This window comes from Simochromis diagramma, unplaced genomic scaffold (genome assembly GCF_900408965.1).
Source record: "Simochromis diagramma unplaced genomic scaffold, fSimDia1.1 OVJJ01000557.1, whole genome shotgun sequence".
NCBI classification, from domain to species: Eukaryota; Metazoa; Chordata; class Actinopteri; order Cichliformes; family Cichlidae; genus Simochromis; species Simochromis diagramma.
In genome coordinates this window covers 1,949,700-1,971,353 of record NW_024387156.1, presented here as the reverse complement: position 1 = coordinate 1,971,353, position 21,654 = coordinate 1,949,700, and the positions used below count along the sequence as shown (strand labels likewise).

The following is a 21,654-nucleotide window of genomic DNA, read 5'->3' as shown; positions in this document are numbered from 1 at the left end:
GTGGATGCAGGCGATAGCTCGCTATCCCTGCTGACACCAGATTTAAAATGTAAATAATGTTAATGAGGATTTGTGTGCTTATGACTTTATTCTTAACAAATTGTTCCTAAACTTCAGATCTTTCTAGAAATGAGCTGTTTGTTTAGGTTACAGTATTGCTATTAAACTTGGTGACTCTGTCCCATGAGTCAGTGTCATTGTGCCAGAAATGGGCCTCCATATGCAGAGCTGTGTGGTTTTGGAATGAGGCGTTGGCCGATTAGAGGGATCAGACAGATTAGATGCTGTGCAGCGCATCAGAGGAAAACTGAATCATCGAAGGATGAAGAAAAAGCCGTCAGCCTCTCTGAATCTGAACATGTCTCTTTAATGTTTTGAACACAGTCTGTCAGACTTGAAACACCACAGGGTGCAGCTCACACAGAGGCAGGGTAGAACAGATCCTATCAATGTGACCCGCACAGGTTAGCGGCACACTCATCTGGCCACTGTGGAACAGGTGAGGCTGCTGGCAGTGTTCCCAGCTCACTGACTCGACATTAAAAGAATTCCCCCAGGCTCTGTTTCCATGAAGCAGCATCACCAAGTTACCTGAACCACACCTGGGGCCTGCTCTCACCTGGTGTAAGTGTGTAAATCGGCAAGGCGGTGCGTGGAAACGGAGCCTGAAGAGGAACAACAGGAATGTGGTTCGACTCGGAGCAGCCGTACAGAAGTTCATTCATGACAAAACTACTGACAGAGGGGAGATCTGAAACCCTGGCGAAAGCAAAGCTCTCTGCAGGTCAAAGGTCAACACCTGAAAACAGTTTCAATTGCTGGTGCAGATACAGCTACTGATTTTGGCAGGGGAAAGCTTGTCCAAGCTCTTATTTTAGCGGGCAGTTTGAGATAACAGGAAAAGCTGGAATAGCAGCTAAAACATAGAATCGGTTTAAAATTTTGAAACAAATAATTATCAGATCCTTTAAACTCTGTTCAAAAACAACAGAACAAAGTTGAAACTGAGAAGTTTTAAAAATGTGCCAATGCAGCAGCAGGTTTGTTTTAAAAGCTTCTGAAGGAGATCCACCGACAGCTGCAGTCTGCGCCAGATCTGTTTGTCAAATGATCTGTCTCAAAGATCTGTTTTCAAAGTTCTCCCCACTAAAGCTAATGATCAGCTGACCACATGCTTCCTGTGCCGTGACTCCATCACCTCCACCTGCAGCTGCTGATCTGCTCTGCAGCAGTTTTTGCAGTTTTGTGGTGGCCCACCAGAGGGCTCCACTCACACCAAGGTCGGGAGGAGAGGTTCTGCTGGTTTTTGGCACAATGTGTTCAGTTGTTGTGTGGAGATGAATAAAGTCGAAATGGAAAGTTACAGCTCCTGTCTCGTCTGTACAATACCTCCACAGTTTCATATTTTTTGTCCACAACAGCAACTGGACCGGCTCGGCCTGCAGGGAGGGGAGCAACCGTGACCCCCGCAAACAGGTCTCAGAGTGCTGATCAGTAGTTTTGTCATGAAAAATCATCCTCTGAGCGTCTGCTCATCTGCTGGACTCTTACTGAGGATCACAGGTCTAGAAAACAGAGTCTCTGGAAAACAGAAACATTCAGGAGAAGTTTATGAAGAGTTTGCTGAGAAGTCAGACTTTTCTTTGCTATTCGGACACCTGCAGGATTATTTTCCATTTTTGGGGTGATCTGATCGTTTCAGACACCTTGAGTCGTTGAATTAGCACCATTTGATCCTGTAGGCATTGCTGAGTCCTACAGCGTGACTGACAGGTGCTAGGTCCAATCAGATCGTCTGTAGCAGGTAAAGAGTTCTGCGGTTGGTTTCTGGTTCATGACGAATGTGTTGTGTCTTTGAGTCTGTTCAGCAGAACAATCACAGATAAAATCTTTTCCGTATATAATAGGTTTCTATTCAACATCATATCCACTCCATCCATAAGCATCTTCATTCAGACTCAAAAATCTCCTAAAAAACAAAAACATGATGGTTCTCATGGTGTGTTTTTTCCGGCTGTGCTTGGATGAACGGTGCTTTCATGGCACTGTGACATGAATCACTCTTTGCTCACTCTTAACTGGATGTGGAACGATTCTTCACTTTTTTTTTACATCTTTTGGCAGCATGCTAAACATTAACTGCAACACCACAAATAGCTAAAGCCTCAAACTTAGTTGAACATGCTGAAGAAGAGCAGAGAGCAGATGCAAACAAACCTTCACCATGAGTGACCGACCACCAACACACCACAGAGAGGACAGCCAATCAGCAAAGAGAGGAACCAGCCGCTCAGCTATGCAGCCAGGACATGAAACTAAAGGTTGAAACAATAGATGCAGAGACAATATCAGGAGGTCCACATGGAGAGACATTTCTCTGGATCTACAATCATGTCTGCAAAGCGGTCTTCTACAAGCTTCCAGAAGGTTCTGCAGACTTCACTCACTGGACAAGGTCAATAATAAAAATAAAAATATTCAATAGTATAAAAGGTCAGTAATGACAAACCTTATTTTCCTCCCCTGATGAAATGGTGTGAACCTTTCAGGGGAGTGTGAGGATTCAGCCACAGCCTGGAACAAAGAAAAGTTATTTATGCTCTTAATCGCCAGAAAGAGCTGCAGGTTAAACATTAACACTTTACCTGCAATGTCCTGGCATGAAGTCTGTAGTTCATGTGAGAACAATGAAGCTAACATAATGGGAAATTTCCTGGGCAGATCCCTCACCTGAACCACACAGTGTACTCAGAGTATCACTGAAGAGTACAGCTGAAATGAGCACTTCCTGACGTGTTCTACATGTGAGACAAAAGATCAGCCTGGAGTCCTGGAAATATAAACCTTATCACTATTTGCTTTTCCCTTCATCAGGATCATCAGGCAGCTCTGACGAGACATCTCTCAGTGAGTTTATGAAGCAGCTCTCCTCTGAGGAAGAACCACCTTGCGGCGGTGATGAACGACTAGTTCCCCTCTCTGACAAACACTTTTTACCCACTTGTCTACAGCGCTCTGCTCACAGACTGATGGATGCAACAAATCAGCGACAAAAAGCTCAATACCAAAGCAATGCATTAGCTGAATTATTTTTCATTGCCACCGATACATGAACACGCGAGCGAGCGAGCAAGCGGCTATGCTAAGCAACGTTTCCACAGAGAAACAAATGTTAGCTCAAAATCTACAGTGAGCTTAAACACAAGAGGATTACAACCATAGAACAGTAGTTTGGTCTTTTTTTGATCAAAATAAAGCATTTAAAGTATACTTTCATATATAAGCAATAAAAAATAAGTAACATCTCAATACTCCAGTAATAACTCTTACATTAATATTGTGCTCATTGGGATTCTATCTCTTTACATATATTTATTCATTCTTATAGATAGCTATAAATATTATTTTTCTTGTTTTGCATCCCCGTGCAGCAGGAACTGTGCGGCACCTCCAGCTGTCGACAGTGCAAAGACCTCATTGATATGGTTTATGAACAGACACCTGACCACCGTGGCTGATGGGAGTGTGGAAGGCAATTAGTGGTTAATGACAAGATGGTATGAGGCTGACAGTTAGCACCACAGAAGGTCCAGAGAATCAATCCACTTCAGAACTTTAGGAGGAATTGGTCCAGAGGGAAATATCCACTCAAAAGGTCAAGAATAACCATCTACCCCAATAGGATGAACCACCAGAAGGCCATTAAGGACAGCACTTCGCAGAGGTTCCATCGGATAGATTCCCTGGAGATCCATTTACTCTAGAACTCCAGGAACGATCACGAAGTTCTGAAAGACTAGAAGGAAGTTCTTCTCCAAAGGTTGGTTGCACTAACTTAAGAAGGTATTCATAACCTGATGTTCTAAGTCAGGCCTGAGAAGTATTGGTAGTTGCACCATTCAGCCTTAAGTCTTCTTGCAAATCTTGGCATGTTCTTCAAACCAGAAAATGAAATTGTTGAGAACTATACACTCTTTTAGCAGACAGATTTGAAACAAGATAAGCTACCTGACCTAGTACATTCATCAACACTGAGAAAACCCGAGCTCCCGGAGAAAACTTCACCAGCACAACAAAAACATACAACCACTGCATAGCAGGTCCGACCCAAGCTCAAAACCAGGACCCTCTGAGGCACGGAGCCACTGTGCATTTGTTTCTATGAGCAATAAATTAATTTTACAACAAGCAAGCTAGACAGACTGTTACAGATACAACGACGAGGAGTTGACTCTCTTGATCTGTTTGAACTGACTGGAGAACCTTAAAGTTTGAGTTGGTTCATGACCGAGCATTTAGTGGTGCTGCACTTTATCACACTTGTGCTTCATGAGCATCAACAATTACATGACCATATCCTTGTTTTACCCAGGAGGTCTTCTGTCTATGCCCGGTCAATAAAATGACTTATTTAGGTCCTAATGCCATGCTTCTCATGTTCTATCACGTTAGACTGCTTGGCGATCAGTGTGTCCTTGAGATAACTAATGATGTTTCAATTTTCTTATTTGTAGTAATTTTTTTTAAAATTTACTTTCATCTAAATTTAAAAAAGCTGTTTTTAGCTGCTCTCTTACTACAGGGGGTCACAACAGCTGTACAAGTTTGATGTGGTAGAGGTTTACAATGAAGGCCCTTCCTCAAGCAACTAGAATTAAACCAGTGACCTTTTATTTCCCAAGTAAATGTGTTAACCACTAAAACACCAAAAGTAAACAGTTAGCAAGAATGCTTGCTGTTACGCAACACCCATCTTCATGTGCATGTTCGAGTAAACGAGCTTGCTACCACCGGGCATAGTTAAGGCTGGCTGGTGCAGTCAACATAAAGTTCACTCTAAACTGGTCTCAAATACTGATCTTGCAGTTAGAACTGGGTTTAATAAAAGCAGCTGCTCCAACTGTCCCCCAATATTAGGCTGGACCAAACCCCTCAAAACCCTCAAGAACTCCAGGAGGCCAGAATGAACTCTCCAATGACTAAATTCCAGAAGACCAAGAGGCCAATCGGGTTGAAGACCATCAAGGACCATCTACTCCACAAGTTCAGGAATGAATTGCCGCTCCAGATGTCTAAAAAGTAACGACTGAATCAAGAGGTTCAGGAAGGATGATCATTAATGATGCTCTTTAGGAAGCACTTCAGTGGAAAATACAGGTCAAACTCATGTCTAATGAAACAGAGCCTAGAGTGACGGACAGACAGTTCAGGACCCTGTAAAGTACCGGAGGTCTCCAGGAGAGACGTCCAAGTTTTCAGACATGGATTGTGGTCCAGACTTGTTTTGGGTTTACCGGCACAGACGTACACTAGCTCAACAGAGCCCAGAGTGTAAATTGGTTAGTTTCATGGTTTCCCTTAGACCTTTCAGGTTCTATGTGGTTTAAAACTTTCAAAACCAGCTGAGTCCTGATCCAAAGCGGTCCAAACCAGTTTACGGGTAGCTGGTCACTGCCGCCTGTTTCTGTGCGAGACGTCGCAGCTCCTCCCTGATGGCCTTTATAAGAGAGGCGGAGGTGTGGGCGGATGGTGATGCATCCTCAGGCGGATATTCTGGAGTAGGCGAGGTCAGGAGGAGAGGTGGAGCTGACGGGTCCCGCAATGAGGAGCTGGGCATCTGGAAAACAGAGGAAGAGGAGAACTCAGGAAAGGACATCACCTGTGAAAAGAAAGGAGAAAGGGTGAGACATTTCAGCTCCACCTGTGCACCACCAAGCTATTTTCTTTACTGATTTCACCACTCACGCTCTCTCTGCTGGCTCCCGGCCTGGAAAGGTCCTGGTCTGAATGCTGCTGATTCCAGCTAGAGCCAGTGGGGCCCGACATGCTGCGACCCACCCCAGGGTATGCACCAATCTGACTGGACAGACCCACCTGGGTCAGGTGATGGAGCTGTGCACCTGGAGGTCAGTGAAACCAGTCAGCAGATACAACATTAGTAAATCATCAGCCTGTGTGGAAACAAACTGAATACAGACAAAGTCATGTGAGGTTTGTTACCTTTGGCTTTATTGTCAGAGTCATGAGAAAAAAATGCCTCGTCCCACATTAACTAACCTAATCTACAGTCTCTGGGTATTCACACACAATATGATTCTTTTCAGAAATCTTGAGAAAATGATAATTCTTTCTTTCCTAAACTGTTAGAAATGCTGTATCTTTGTTGTAGTGTATGGCACCACCAGAGGGCAGCCTCTACCGCACGACCAGTCAGCTGTATTATGCATTACCTCTGCACAGTTTGACTGTTTGAGACAAGTTCAGGATCTAAAACACGTCAGAAAGTGAAAATAAGAGGAGAATATTTTAGACTCAGATTTGATTCATTCATTTTACTTTAATCTGTATATTTCATGGCATAAAGTTACAGAACTGAATGTATTTATTGACTCACTGAGGCCATCCTCAGTGCTGTCGCTGCCCAGCAGGGGGCCGGTCACGTTTATAGCTGCAGTGACTTCTATGAACCCCCCATCATGAAAAGTTGATACCTGCTGTCAGGTCATATAAACTGAAAGCACGGTGAGCTGTTATTTGTTGATGGCTGTGACTGTACCTGTGCTCCCTCCTACAGGTCGAGGTCTAGAGGAGGAGGGTGGGTCCTCATACTGCCCCCTGTTGGAGTAAATGGACTCCTGCAGCTGATCTCCAGTAGACACATACCCTCCTGAGCTCAGCCCCTGCCTGTAGAAACACACAGAGAATGAGCTCTGGTTCTGACCTAGTACTCAGACTGGACCAAGTCTTCTGTATTCTGATACTAACCTCTGCAGGAGGCCCTGGACTGAGGTGGGGGACATCCCCAGCTCTGCATATCTCTGCAGGAAGAAGAGAAAGAAGAAAATTAAACCAGAGCACGAGTTCCTGACAGAAGTATCTGCTTCATCTGCAGGTCCACACACTCACTGCAGAGAAGGGGCTGTGAGGGGGGGCTGCTGGGTAAGAGCCCCACTGCTGGTTTGGGGGCCAGCTCTGAGGGGAGGGGCTGGGCAGGGCAGAGCTTACCCCGGCGCTGCCCTGCGAGGACGGCGACACCAGGGCGAAGGCGTCATCCAGAAGAGAGTGCATCTGCTGCCGGGCCTCTTCAATGGAGGGCTGGGGGGGCATGTAGGGTGGCGGAGCCGGGGCAGGGTCAAAGACCTCGTCAGTGGGGGAGGGGCTGCCGTGGTCCGGGGGCAGGTCGGGGTCCGACTGTAGGAAATGAAGTAGAACATCAAGTCAGCGCTCTGCTGTCTTACAAAAAAAGTCCACAGGGCTCAAAAAGACTTCCTGTGTCACTCAGAGTTCAGTAACAGTGTACAGCTCTGTCCACGTCATGCTGACGACACCATCAGTAACAGATCAGATCAGCCGTGTACCTCCAAACACTCAAACATTATGTGTGTCTGTGAATGCTTAGAACAGGCAACATATCCAGCTCACACCTACCTTGCTTATTTGATGGTTAAATTTTGTTTGCCTCACCATGTAGGCCACGTTGTTGAGTCCGGGGTATTTCCTGTAGGTGGCGCTCTGATCGGTGAGCAGCCGGTCTCTGTCTGTGTCAGGAAGACTTCCAGGTCCTGGCTGAGCCCGCCGACTCCTAGGAGAGCGCCTCCCTCTGGCAAAAAAACACAAGAGTTTACAGTCAGCCTGGAAACAGATGGGACAATAATGAGCTTAGCTTTGGTGCTAACAGGGATGCGGTTGGTATGTCTTAAATATGATTTCTCTAGAGTTTGAGGTCTCCTGCAGGGCCTCCTCCCAACTGGGCATGTCTGGAGGTGCTCAGGAGGCACTGATCAGACTGAGAAGGAGCACGGCTCGATTCTGAGCTCCTCCTGTGTCAGGTTGAAACGGACATCTTCGAGCTAAGCTCTCTTTCTTAACCTCACAGCAGCAGTACGGTACAACTCCTGCATGGAGCACCAATCCACCAGTCCATCTCAAGCTCCACCTTCCCCTTTGTCCGCGAGCCCAAAGAGAAAAATCAGCTATTGTCCACACAGCCTCCAAGACCTACATCATTTGCAAAGAGCAGGGATAAAATGCTAAGATTCCCAAAATGCACACCTTCTTCACCCTGGCTACCCTTTGAGGTCATGTTCATGAATATTACCTACAGGATCAAAGACATGCACCAACCCTGAAGGACTGACAAGAGTATTGACTATGTGTCCTTCAGACCCTCTGAGGACATCAGTCCCATTCATCTGGATGTAGTGTTTTCAGTGAGAGAAACATTTCATCATCATCCACGTCTTCTGTCTTTGCTGCCTGCAGGTTCCCCCAACCTTATAAACTGTACAATCAATTAAATCAGTGCTGCAAGTTTTGGTCATTATGCAAATGTAATGCTGCGTCCAGATGAACAGAATCAACTTTCTGGGATTTCCTTACCTGTGTGACTGAGCATGCGTCAAGGAAGTCTGAGAACACGTTTGTCTTTGAGGGAACTGAGTCAGCTTTCGCTTTAGTCACATAGAAGCAGCTGTTCATGGAGAATGAAATATTCTTTTTTCACCTCAGGTAGGGTCTGACCTTTTCCTGGAGTCGGTGGGAGTTGGGGGTGAGGCAGCATCGGCCTGCAGGATGCAGTCCATGTGGTCATGGGCAGAGCTGTAGAGTCGCTGTGCCGCCTCACTCTGAACTGGACCATCTCCAAATGCGTCCATGATGTCATCCATGGAGGGAAACTCGCACTGGCCCCGCCTCTTAGCACGCTGTCGCAGTTTGTTCCGGTGATGCTCGATCTCTGACTTGTGCCGCAGCGCCACCTGCAGGAACAGAGACGGTTGACTACAGTTAATGATGATGACCTCATGGCAAGCTGTGACTAGATGTATTTTTGTTGTCCACTCACCTCTGTGTTGACCTTTTCAGTGAGGGAGGGGCTTGGCTGTGATGGGGCGTGTGGCTGCGGTGGGCTCGGACGTGGCTGCATGGCGATGAGCTGCACCTTGTTGGCCTGACGACGGGTGCCGTCAGACGACCCGCGGGACAGGCGGTCCACATGGTCAAAGATGGAGGACGAGGACAGCAGTTCGTCCGGGCCGCTGCCTGATGGAGCACCTGTGGAAGGATAGGTCAGAGGACAGAAAAAAGTGAAAGGAGACTTAAAGACCAACAGAGAAGTGAAAGCTCAGACTCCCAGGATGCATTTCACCAGTGACCATCTACTGAAAGCTTGCAGAGCGAGTAGGTCAGTCCCATAGACTTCCATGTTAAAGCTTTACAGCAGAAATAAACGTGTTTATGTGTGCAGAGCTGCAGTTACTGCAGAAGGATAAAAAGTGACAAGCAACCAACAAGGAGATGAAGATGGCGATGATAAGGATAATGATGAAAAAGTGGGAGAAAAAACCTTTTTCCCAGAACAAGCAGCAGAAGAAACAAAGAGAGAATGAGGGAAATCCCTCAGACAGACCAAGACCCCCAGCACAGAGGTCAGAGGTCACATGCAGAGGACATCCAGGAGGCTGACAGAGTGGCAGCGATGCTTCAGCCACAACTGCGGTCAGATCTTCAGCATTACTCAGGGTTGTGTTTGTTACTGTCAGAGAAATTATTTTACCAGAAATAACCTTCAAACTATAGAGAAGTCTGAATATAAACATTTAGACAACAAGCATGTATATTCCAAGTGTACAAGAATAAGAAAAAAGAGAAGTTAATAAAGTAAGAGTGGAAAGTAAAATTCGCTCCATCATTTAGTGATGATCAGTATTCAGATTTAGCTTACTGCTGATGACTCGCCTCATAAACCAGGACCTGTTCTTCCCTTTATGAGTTAAGGTATTGTTGTCGCTGGTACTGTGATTACTGGAGACGGATCGATTTGACACAGTCACAGATTAATTATTATTATTGTTTAATCTGTGAATTTAAAGGTTGAGCTCTTGGAGACATAATTAGCTCTGTCTCTGCAGCATCGCAATGCTTCACGTGTTGATAGGAAATGTGGATTGGAGATCGGTGTGTGAGAAGGTGGTAATGTGTTGGCATCGTAACCTACCCATTTTGCTCCTCCCTTCAAGTAGGCAGTGCATTAAACAGAAAAGACAAAGTTTGAACAGAGCAGAGCCTCCATCCTTTGTTTACAGCCTATTCATTACAAATACTAAAGCTGATTATGTCACTGTGGCTCTCACCATTTTTGGGTGTCTTCCTGTGCTGTTTCCCCTCGCTGGGTGTGGCCACAGGTCGGGTGCTTTCTTCTGCTGACTCCCTGCCGCTCGATTGGTCGCTTCCTAACGAGTCGCCATCTGATGGGCTGAGCCTGACAATGGACACAACAGGTGAGTCATAAAAGTTTCACTGTCTAGTCCCTGCTGGATTAAGTAAAATTTTGAGATACTTCAGTAAAAATGTTCGATGTCGACGGTTTCTCTGAATGAAAAATAATCGTGTCAACGAGCCAGTGAAGTTTATATTCTATATTTTTAACAAGTTTGTTTAATAAGTCACAACATATTTCTAACCTCCCCCTGCGGCGGCTTGGCCGCGACACCTTGGTGGATGATCCTTTGGATTTGGGGGTGTTGAGGTCTCCGCCATCGGAGGGCGTGGCTTCCTTTACTGGTGCAGGAAGTGGACCGGACTCCTGGATCACCATGATGTCATCCTTACTGTGCTGACCCAGGTGAAGCTTTGCAAAGTCGAAGCCTTTAACGCTGGGAGCCTGAAGCTGACAGAGGATATGGATCAGGGGTCAGTAAGGTAACAAAAACATCATGTTGGTGGCTAAAATCCTAAGATTGCAAACACAGAGGACAGAAAACACCAGGTGTCATCGCCTGTTAATTTTAAAGTGCAAGTCCTTTTTGTTGACCTCTGACCTTTTGCCTCTGCTGGATGGTGTTAATGGCGTCCGGCTGGAACTCAAGCTTCTCGGAACCGCAGAGCTTCCAGTACAGGATGATGATGATGAAGACGGCCAGTACGACCGGGACAACAACACCGACAATCAGCCAGATGCTGCTGCTCTGAGTCTCAGCTGGAGGGACAGAGATCGTCTCCACAGCTGGAAACAGAATCAAAAAGATCAAACTTTATCAATATGACACTTTCTGAACCAATCAGAAGCAGTTTGGACACACTCAGCATTGGACTCACGTTGGGCCAGCGGTCTCTGCACACGGTGTCCAAGGACAATGGCGGCCCTTTGAAGGTCCACACGGTTCAGAGTGGCGGCGGTCACCTCAGCAGGGACCCTCTCTCCACCGGGACCCTCCACAAAGTAAAATACCTCCAGAGGGCGCTCTGCCCCTGACAGCCTGGAGACCCGCACCACCTGAGACACAACCGGTTCAGTGCACATTCACATTGTACAGGTACACACACCTCTCTCTGGTGGCAATACATCAGCCATCATTGCCTTGTGTGTGTACCTGTAGACTGTTGTTGCCCACTGCTGTGGCTCTCTTCCAGCGCCTCCTACTGGTTTCCTGCAGTCCCTCCTCCAACAGCAGAGCTAGGCGTCTCTCCAGACGAGCCTTAAAGCTTCTCTCGGCCACCAGCTGCTCCTGAACTCCCAGCAGGACTGATACCACACAAAGGGGAGTTCGTCAGAGCGAAGCTAACACATACCATCATCCACACAGTACAAAAACATCATACCAAAATGTAAAAAAAAGAGAGTGGGTTTCTTACCTGTACGGACCCAGGTGGAGCGCAGGTGGTGTGAAGTGTTGAGCTCAGGGTAGTGAAAGGCTGTTAACAGAAGTTTGATAAAAACGCTTTACATATTGTCGGTTTAATGTTTACTGTGACGTGTGATGGGTTTGTGTATCGTTTCGTACGTTCAGCGATCTGCAGCGCAGGAAATCCCACGTAGAAGCTGAACTCCACCAGGCTGAGCTTCCTCAGGTGTTCACTGACCTCTGACCCCGGCAGGTAGCCCCGGCCATCCCGCACCGCAAACGTGATGTCGACAGGAACCTTCTGCTCCACCGCTGGCCGGGCCACACTTATGGTGATGTTCAGCAACTGTGTGAAGAAGTAAAAGAAATTAGAAAAGCGAACGGCTTTAAATGGTGACCACACACGAGGCAGACTCACCTGTACGGTGGCGTTCCCTCCCTCGTGTAATCTCTTCCGTGTCTCTGCGTACGCCATGGTGAGCCCTCTCTCCACCCGTTCACTGAAGTTGCAGACTCGGATGTCAACATGAGTGGGAACAAACTGCAGCACAGAGTGGATCTGATACCTGAGGTCAGGTATAGTGTACAGTGGTGAAACTGTGGGAATGGGGCCGAAGCGTGGCGGCGGTCGGCGGAGGGCATTGATGACGGACATGGCAGTGAAGATCAGCGGTCCCGACACAACGCGAAAGGCAAAACTGGATGGAGTTCTTAGGAACTGAAAAGGAAACAACCAGGGGAGAGTGGAAAGTTATTAACAATTTGTAAGTTTAGCTTAATATCTAATAAGGATTCAGTAAAGTAAATGAATAAATGAAAGAGAAGGCATTAAAAAAATAAAGAAAAGTATGCATCAGATGGCATATTTTCGTGGATTAAATGGTTTTTATTGATTTTTGTGTAATTTAAAAGCTTGGACCTTCTCCTGCTGCCTCTAACAGTCTGTGGACTGATTTCTATGTGAAAGACTAAAATCTAAAGGATGTCAGGTTTATACTCCGAGTGTCTCGATGCCTCTGCTCCCAGTAAACAACAAGCTAACATTAGCTTAGAAACAGAGTTCACTATTACAAAGTTAATAAATGACTGGCTCCCAGCACAACGCAAACTCCACATAAGCATGAACCAGAACGTCAGTGACACAGTAACACACAGAGATCAGTCTCTGGTCATTGGTTGGTTGCTTTGGACAAACTAATGACCAGAAAAGAAAATCCAGTGAGAAAGACAAATATTAGCCGATCATTGTCTGTGTGTTTGACTAAATTCTGACCAGTACTGCAGATAGAGTAGTGATTCTTGTGACTGCAGCCGAATGAGCTAAAAACAAACACTTCAGAGCGAGAACGTTAGAGGGCGGGCTGGGATTAGCCTGTTTCATGTGAAGTCTGTGAAGCAGGAGCTTGACTGTGAGGGGAAACCACAGTCAGCATCAGCAGGACGGAATCATGCAGATCTGAGAAGCAGCGATTCTGTTTGTACCTGCAGCTCCACTGAGCGGTTGAAGTCTTTTTTCAGAAGATCTCGGACCTGACTGAAACCAGCAGACGAGCCTTTGGAGCTGACTGCAGGGCACACAAACATGGAAGACATCAGTGATTAGACAGAAAATGTGCAGCACCTGGAGGTACGGTCACATGACCTTCTAAGGCTCTTACCTACTCTGACCAGGTACATTTCTGGCTTGGTGACATTGCACAGGTATTGTCTGGTGGGTGGTGTCTGGGCCACTCTGGGCGTGGTGACTGGAGGGGCTCTGGTCAGGCTGATGGCTGTGATTTGGGTGGTGGTGATGATGGCGGTGGTTGTTGTCGTGGTAGCCTTAGTAGTGGTTGCGGCCTTGGTGGGAGGAGCCTTTGCTGGCATCTCAGTGACCACTGTGGGCCTCTCTGGCCTCTCAGGGCGGGTGGGGGGTCCCAGCGGCGGAGGGGGAGGCACCCAGCTGGTGGTGTTGGACGGGGGTCGGGAAGGGTGCCTGCTTGGGACCGAGACATAGTCTTTGTGTTTTGGAGCAAGAGCAGTAGGGGTGGAAGGGATCTTGGGGGTGGCTGATGGAGCGGGTGTCTTCTCCTCACCTGTGAGGATAGGTGTAAGGGTGAGGGGAGGTGTGGGCTGTCTTGGGGGATGCTTAGGCTCCAATCCTAGAGGAGCAATGGGGCTCGAGGATGGGGTAGAAGGAGGATGGTGGGTGTGTGTTGCTGTAGGTGTAAGGACAGGTTTGGAGTCGTTCTCATTTACCTTTTCCCTCTCCTTCTCCTTCTCCCTCTCCCTCTCCCTCTCCTTCTCCCTCTCCCGAGCCAACAGGTTTGTGTAGTACTCCAGACTGTTCATGTCGGGCAGCAGCAACTCCGTCGGCTCCAGTGGGATCATGTCCTCCAAGTCATAGTCCTCATCCCAGGTGGGGAAGACATCCGGATGGGCAGGCTGAGTGTGAAGGGGAATGTTGGGGGTTGAGGAGGAGGGGGAGAGGGGAAGTTTGGATGACAGTGAGAGGGTGGGGCGAGCAGGAAAGGAGGTGTCATAAGAGACCCAGTCCCCCCCATTGTCCCCATCATAGGGGTGGCTGGGCAGTGGCGTGGCGAGGGCCATCTCGTCACCTTCAGGTACCATGAAGGACAGAGTCTCCAGGTAGTCCCCAGACCCCCAGGCCTCCTCCAGCGAGGGCCCCTGTTCCCAGGGGGGAGGAGGAGTGAGGGTGGGCTGGCTATGTGGGGGGAGTGGTGGAGGTAGACTGGGGGACAGGAGGTCTGGAGGTCTCAGGAGGAGGTGGATCCCCTGAGCACCAGAGTCTGGGTCCTCTGCTGAGCCTGCACCACCACCGTTACTGTGGTATCCAGAGTCTGAGGGGTGGCTGGGAGGTGAGGGTCTAGAAGAGGTGGAGGATGATGATGGTGATGACGGATGTGACGAAGAATCAGTCGTTTTGTTGAATTCCAGCACAACTGTGGGCCAGAAGGACAGAAGTCGTGAATTTAAAAGCTCAACATTATACCTAAAGAGTGAGCGTGTGCCATAACCAGATTGTTACCAAACACGAGGGAATAAACCTGAAGGACCCTGAAAGAAACTGATAAACATGAACAAATCTGAAGACCCTGAAGACCCGAATGAACCTGAGGACTGGTAAGAACCTAGGGACCCTGAATAAACCTAAGTAAAAAGTAAGAAAGTAAAAGCAGATCTATGGAGGACGTTTCTATTTTTGTGCAAATCTAACTGAACTTTGTGCTATATTAACATAAAGGTAAAATAGTATCTGTAGATGGGAACACAAACTTTAGTCTGTTTTTTATTCTAATTGCAGTCAGCTTTAATCTGAACAAAAAGAAGGAAAATAAAAAATATATCTCTGTTTTCTGGTGCCTGCATTGTAGAGGGTGACTTTGCTCTAAACAGGAAATGACTACAGTCACGGGTTAAAGTGGATTCAGCAGGTGGGGGAACACTAAAAAAATCAGTTTTAGTGGCTCAGTGTGAGGAAAAAAATCAAACTCACAATACTTTCTACTGAGAGCTCCAGTAGATTTTCTTAATGTACAGGCTGTGATCAGCTGACCTGCTGCTCTTTGCGGATTTACACACCTGAATTCAACCAGATGTGAGCAGATGTTTCATGAGTTGTTCTGGCTGATTTCCATACACTGACAGTACACTGTTTATGCTGTCTTTATATCGTTTATATCATTGTTTTCTACTTTAAATCCATCACAGTTCAGCAAACTAACCTGCTTATCCTGCACTAACTTGCAGAGGATTTTCATGCAGCCTTTAAATAACTCAGTTAAGTCTACCTCAGTTTGTTTAGCAGCATGATTCGCAATATGAAGAAACATAATTTCACATGTACAAACCCAATATCTGATGCAAAAACATGTAAGCTTTCTTTTCTCTCCCTGTGAAATACAGCAGCTCAAAGAAAGGGCTGTAAACCAAAACTAATGAGCCTGTTTTGAAAATGTAAGGAATAGAAAGTTCAGATACTTATTTAAAATGTAGGGAGTAAAAGTAAAAAGTCGTCACAAAAAAAAAGTGCAGATACCTAAAATCTGTAAGTAAGTACAGTAATGAAGTATTTGCACTTCATTTCTTTTGACCTCTGCCAGTGGCACACTCGTTTTTACAAACATATTAGTATTTTTGAATTATGATTTGAAACTGATCACAGCACAAAATAAAGAATAAACTCTGAAATGACAAAGCGTCACAAACACAGATCACCTTAATGAGACCGAGCTGGTTCAGCTTCTTTACAGCATTCATTCACACAGCAGAAACACACTCCTCTTTTTCCTCCCTTGCAGTCTCTTTAAAACCATTTGTCTTTATGACGTACGCACACACACACACACACACAGCCTTGACTGGGTCTCTTTCATCTGGTCTTGGCCTTGTTGCCGTGGTGACGCCGTGCTTTGCGGCAGCATCACATGCAGAACAGAGACGAGTCATTGGTATTCAGGAGACGACGCCCTCTCACACACAGACAGACAGACTGATAGATCGATAGATGCAGAAAATATTTATGATTGTTTAATTATAAAGAATCTCTTCAGATTGATGCACTAGGCTAACTGTTAACCTGCATTTATCTGAGCTCCTGTATTTACTGCTCTCAGCTCTGAGAAACATCTCCTGTTATTCTTGACTCTGAGGTGCCCTCGCAGAACAGCTGTGGCTCAGGTGTTTTATGGCAGCACATCTGCTTCTGTACTCCATCACATTTATTTTAAAGCATTGGGTCCTTCTGATTTGCAGTCTAAAATATAAATCTACTCAAATATGACACGATAGTATTATAGATAATCTCCTCAGCAGTAAACCTTATTCTTCTTTCACCTGCTTCCATTAGGGGGTGCCAAAGTGGATCATCTGCCTCCATCTCCCAGCATCCTCCTCTCACACTGACAACTCAGCATGTCCTCCTTCACTACATCCATGAACCTCCTCTGAGGTGTTCCTTTTCTCCTCCATCTTCATCCTCTGCCCATGCTTAGACCATCTCAGGCTTCCCACTTCACTTTGTTTATTTACAGTTTTTTATTCACTAAGCGTTCATTATGTGCTTGCTGAGCTCTCACATCTGTTTTATTTCACATCTGCGTAGCTCTGACGTCTCATGGCACAGGTGCTCTATAGAAGAGCAGGTGGAGAATAAAAAAAATTAGCCCAGGGAATTGAGCTACATTTCATTGTGGATGTATGACCATGTGATGTTTGTGGTTTTTCTTTCAGTGCACTGAAACAAGTTTCTACGTCTTCATCAGGTTGGACAAACTCATCTTCAGTCTGAATTAAAACACAGCCATGGGTTGAAATCTGACATCCATAATGCAACATGTGATCCACAGAGGGCGCTATAATAAACACACACTCCCCAAATCTGTCATCTCTAACACAAGTCCTGAAATGTCGAGTGACGTTTCAGGACTAAAAGTGACATCACACCAACACAGTCACAACCAGCTGACCTCTGAGAGCTGTTTTTGATGAAGCAGCTTCCTGCTGCCTACATCTGATCAGCTGATGTCAGTGTAAACCTCCACAGTCTGACATCAGCAGGTCATGTGACTCTGTGTGTGTGTGAGTCAGTAATGTGGGAGGATGACAATATGGAGCTAAAATGAGACTCAGAAGAAGATTCCTGCACTGCAGTCCTTTTGAGGAAGTCCATGTTCATTTCCTGCTGTGTACAGATGGCTCAGAGGTCAGAGGTCAACATTAACAGCTAACAGCACCTAGTAAGTTTACCTGCAGCAGGTGAGCTTGAGGTCACCATGGAAACCAATGTGCCAGCCACCAGCAGGACCACACCTAGTGTTTGTCTGCAGGCCGAGGTTCTGCGTTCCATCCTGGTCCTGGTGCTGGAGCTGGGGCCTGGCGAGGTCACAACGTCCATCGTCCTCAAAGGACCGGCGGTGCGGTCCTGCTACAAAGAGCCGAAGGCCCCTCAGGAGGACCTGAGTAGCATAGAACAGCAGTCAGAAAATGTGTGTCCTGCAGGGTTCTCACCGAGCACAGGAGAACATTCTCATGCTGGATGATGACATCCTCAAACAGATCAGGAAAGATTCAGCTAAAACTCTTTTTTACCTTCATCGTTAGTTACTTTAAAAATAAAGGCTGTAAAGTTGTGTGGAGTAGTGTGTGACCCTCTGATGAGAAGGTTCATAGTTGAAACAATTCATCAAAGTTTGAAATAACAAATCTAACTATCAGCCTGACGCATTAGCTTTTGTCTCCGAACTAAAGTCCCAGCAAGTTCTGATACCCTTCCATCCACCCTGACCTCCTCCCTGCTCCAACTCAGACTACAGCTGGCCTGCTGTGGATGTTTAGGTCTGATGCTGAAACCAGTTTATGGACTGACGCTGTCAGATAGGAGAGAGACCAATATTCTCGATGCACACCGTCTGTGAGAGCTTTGCTGCAAAGGTAACAGTGATGAAAGAAAAACACTAAAGTGCCTCATTACAGTCCAGCAAGAAGCTGAGAAGACTCTGAAGCAGTGAAAAAGTAGGAACCCAGGGACAGGCGGTGCTGCAGAAGCATTCATTGTGAAGCAGACGTGCTGCTTTGAAAACAGACAAAGACTTGCAGCAAAGACTCAAAAGACTCCAAGTAGATGCACGTATGGCATAAACAAACTCCTACATCACCTCATTCTTGAGTTATTGCATTTACAAACTTGGGTGTCCTCGCTGCCCCCCCGCCCAGTGCCATGACGACATACCCCATCGGACTTTTACGGTTCAGGGGTAAAATCCCCCAAAATCCTCTGCTTAAAGGATCTGAAGGTTTTTACCCTGCAGCAAACATTTTACTGTGACTGTGCCCTCTAGTGGTGGCAGTGCTTGGTGCAGGTGATGTCCTGATGTCTTATTTTGGAAAACAGCATGAAAACGTCTAAAGCAGGGCTGCCCAATCCCAGTCCTCGAGAGCTACTATCCTGCAGCTTTTAGATGCATCCCTACTCCAACACAGCTGAATCAAATGGTTTGATTACCTCTTCAGCATGCCACCATGTTTGGCAAAGGCCTGATAACAAGCCATTCATTTGATTCGGGTGTGTGGGAACAAGGATGCATCTAAAAGCTGCAGGACGGTAGCTCTCGAGGACCGGGATTGGGCACCCCTGGTCTAAAGCCACCCCATAACAAACCCACGACCTAAAGACTGGGGAACATGCTCATTCATCTGGTTTTAGGGTGTTCCTGGTGCTGAAGGCTGCAGGGAGGAGGTCGGGTGGATAGATGGGACAACAAAGACACAGAATGATGTTAGTCTAATATTTCAAACTGTACTCGTAAAGAATTAGGTACCTTAAACTGGGGCTGTTCAGCCGGGATAAAACCCCTCTGAAACTGAAACACGGAGCGCTAAAAATGCTCTGATGTTGCTTCGAGAGCAGCTCAGGTCTGAATGAAGATCACAGCTGACATTTCTGACAGCATGCAGAGCGGGGTCAGGATCAGGGCTGCCACACCATCAGAAGGTCAGTTAAACATGTACCTGCTGCTGGACCCTCACACCTGAATCACCTGATTTCAGCAGCTTCACATCCTTCATTCTGGAAGGATGGAGGACATAAACCCAGAACATCTAGGCTTAGGCTACAGTCTAACTCTGAACCTGAAACACTTTCTCTGTGAAGATGATGAATCTGGACCACTGACTCATTACTTCAGTGTCCAGGTTTGTGATGAAGGCTAGCGGGGCTTTAATCTGCACATATTTCTGATCTCGTCTCAACTTTAACATCAGCACTTCCCTGTGAGTCAGCTCATCCTAACCAGGCTGAGCTGAGGACAGCTCTCAGGTAATATTAATAAAGAGATTACACGCAGTGTCACGTGATCCTTGCTGCTCCTCACAGCCCCTCAGTACCGAGCAAAAAGGGAGCTCTGCTTTCTCTGCAGAGCACGATTACAAATGGGTCACTGTCCCAGACCCCGGAGCCTACGAGGGTGTGCGGCTGAAGCAGGAGGCTTCAGGCTCGCCTCCACCTGCGGGGATTTTTCTGTTTGCGCAAAACATGAAAATGTCGGTTTGAAGGATTTCACGTGTTTGCATAAAGAACCTTCAAAAATGATCAATCAGTCAATAAATCAACCATCGATCAATAAGTGAAACCACATATACGTGACGGTGAATATTTAAAAGGTATCCAGCTGTTTGTCTGACCGGCTTTCACAACTGTGCCTAATAAAGTCACAGGTTGGTATATTCTCTGTCAGTCCGGGTTTTTGTGCTCTGCTCGGCTCCGTTTCCAGAACACTCACTCCTCTGCCGGTCTGGCTCGGCTCGGCTCGGCTCGGCTCGGCCTCCTCTCAGATTGACCCCATTATCGGACAGATGCTAACAGCCTCCACCCGCCCGCCGAGTCCGCGAGGTGGAGGCTGCATCCGCCCCGCATGTTCGTGTCCGGGGCTGATATGCCCCCCCCCCCTTCCCCCGGCACGCTCCGGTCCGGTCCGGCACGGCCCAGTTTACCGTGAGGACGACGCTGCCTCCGGTGCACGGCTGAAGGAGCCTCGCTTCTTATAGCGGCCGCGGACACACAGAGCCGCAGACCCGGGATCACATTCAGACTGCAAGCCGGGCCGGGCCGAGCCGAGCCGAGCCGGGCTATTCTCACTGAGTCTCTGCCACGGCGGAGACCTACCTGCCATCCTGGAGATGCGGTTCGGGCGCGTCACGCCTCTCCAAGCCGCGCAGCGCGCTCCCTGCGTGGGGAAGGAGGAGGCAGAGAGTCCCCGCAGAATCACACCTCCTCCTCTTCTCCTCCTCGGAAACAGCAGCAATCAGCCTCCACCGCCCGGTGGTGTCGGTGCTGTCCGAACCCGTCACATTCACAGCGCGTCCGGTCCCGGTACCAGTCCAGCCGGCCCCTCCCAGCATCATCTGACCCGACCTGCAAGTCGCTTCTTCTCACACACGGACCGTTATTTGAACCCGCACCGGCACAAGGCCAGGACAGCCGGATCTGACCATGAAAATAAAACAGCAGAGAACTGCTCAGCTTTTATTTTATGAAGCCAACAAAAACACTCTCACTCTCTCTCTCTCTCTCTCTCTCTCTCTCTCTCTCTCGCACGCACGCACGCACACTCTCTCTCTCTCGCGCACACACACACACACACACACACACACAGAGACTCTGCTCATGTTTTTATGCTTCATGCAGACCTGGGCCACGGGCACAGCGGTGCACTGGTTAGCAGGAAGGTTGTGGGTTTGAATCCCGTGGTCAGTTGGGCTCTGCGTGTGTGTTTGGTAACAGCTGACTTAATTCAGGTGTGTGAATGTGAGTAATAAAGTGCTCTGATTGGTCAGTTAGACTGGAAAAGATTAAGATACCAACCAGTTTATTTGAATGCTGCTGTTTCTGTTGAAGGTCACCCTCCGTATTTTCACCTTAAAGACGAACTGAGCACTCCTACAGAGAACAGCTGATACTCGACAACAGTGCAGCCATAATAGAGGAAGCCGGCTCTGAATGGACCGACGTCACGGACGTTCCTGTCTGTGCTGAAGTTTGAGTCTGCAGTAACGTTTCATATTTAGTTCAGTTAACGATCGCGGCCGTTTCTTTGGGTCTGTGAGGGGTCGACCAGGATTCTGTGATCACATGACTCAATTTTCAAACTGTTGGTTTAAGGAAATTATGGATGAGGACACCAAATAAAAAGAAAGGTAGACTCAGAGTCTGTGACATCAGATCTTCCTGCAGCTGAGAGAGCCACAGAGCTCAAACTAAAGACATTAATAAAAGGCTCCAGTAAGAATCACTCCATTTTATTTACAGCACCAAATTAACAACAGTGACCTCAAGGCGCTTTATATTGTCTAAAGCCCATACAAAAATACAAATACAGGTAGAATAAATTCCCCCCACACAGGTACATACACACAGAGAAGCAGAAAATAATAGAAGTGGTTAATATGCTCAGTGAATGCATCAGTAATCATTTACAGACGTCCAGGAAGTGATGAAATCTTGAGCAGCAGCACCTGCTACTGTGATAAGGCACCC

The 21,654-nt window shown here is 47.1% G+C and overlaps 1 protein-coding gene across 3 annotated transcripts; it reads right to left on the bottom strand.

Annotated features, from left to right (window-relative positions):
* Window positions 1-451: 451 nt before the first annotated feature.
* On the bottom strand, window positions 452-21,545 carry si:dkeyp-27e10.3 (UPF0606 protein KIAA1549). Of its 3 annotated transcripts, none has more exons than XM_040048383.1 (21): window positions 20,284-21,545; window positions 17,370-17,578; window positions 13,280-14,563; window positions 13,104-13,186; window positions 12,040-12,339; window positions 11,781-11,967; window positions 11,632-11,691; window positions 11,370-11,521; window positions 11,095-11,272; window positions 10,818-11,002; window positions 10,461-10,666; window positions 10,131-10,258; window positions 9,995-10,009; window positions 8,843-9,051; window positions 8,521-8,756; window positions 7,429-7,600; window positions 7,006-7,191; window positions 6,766-6,818; window positions 6,557-6,684; window positions 5,746-5,900; window positions 452-5,659 (listed from the first exon to the last, which is right to left on the bottom strand). In XM_040048383.1, exons 2-21 carry the CDS (start codon window positions 17,515-17,517, stop codon window positions 5,435-5,437), a joined length of 4,290 nt encoding a protein of 1,429 aa, XP_039904317.1. In that variant the 5' UTR covers window positions 17,518-17,578; window positions 20,284-21,545; the 3' UTR covers window positions 452-5,434. The 3 variants fall into 3 exon arrangements, with proteins under 3 accessions (XP_039904317.1, XP_039904319.1, XP_039904318.1); XM_040048385.1 differs by having other exon boundaries at window positions 7,465-7,600; XM_040048384.1 differs by lacking the exon at window positions 9,995-10,009.
* Window positions 21,546-21,654: the final 109 nt, after the last annotated feature.

Bases quoted from the DNA above. Each gene is read 5' to 3' on its own strand.
- si:dkeyp-27e10.3 (XM_040048383.1), bottom strand. From the start codon at position 17,517: ATGGACGTTGTGACCTCGCCAGGCCCCAGCTCCAGCACCAGGACCAGG. The intron at 13,187-13,279 runs GTAAGAGCCTTA...TGTGCCCTGCAG, and splicing joins AATGTACCTGGTCAGAGTAG to TCAGCTCCAAAGGCTCGTCT. The intron at 5,901-6,556 runs GTACAGTCACAG...ACTGACCTCCAG, and splicing joins ACCTGTAGGAGGGAGCACAG to GTGCACAGCTCCATCACCTG.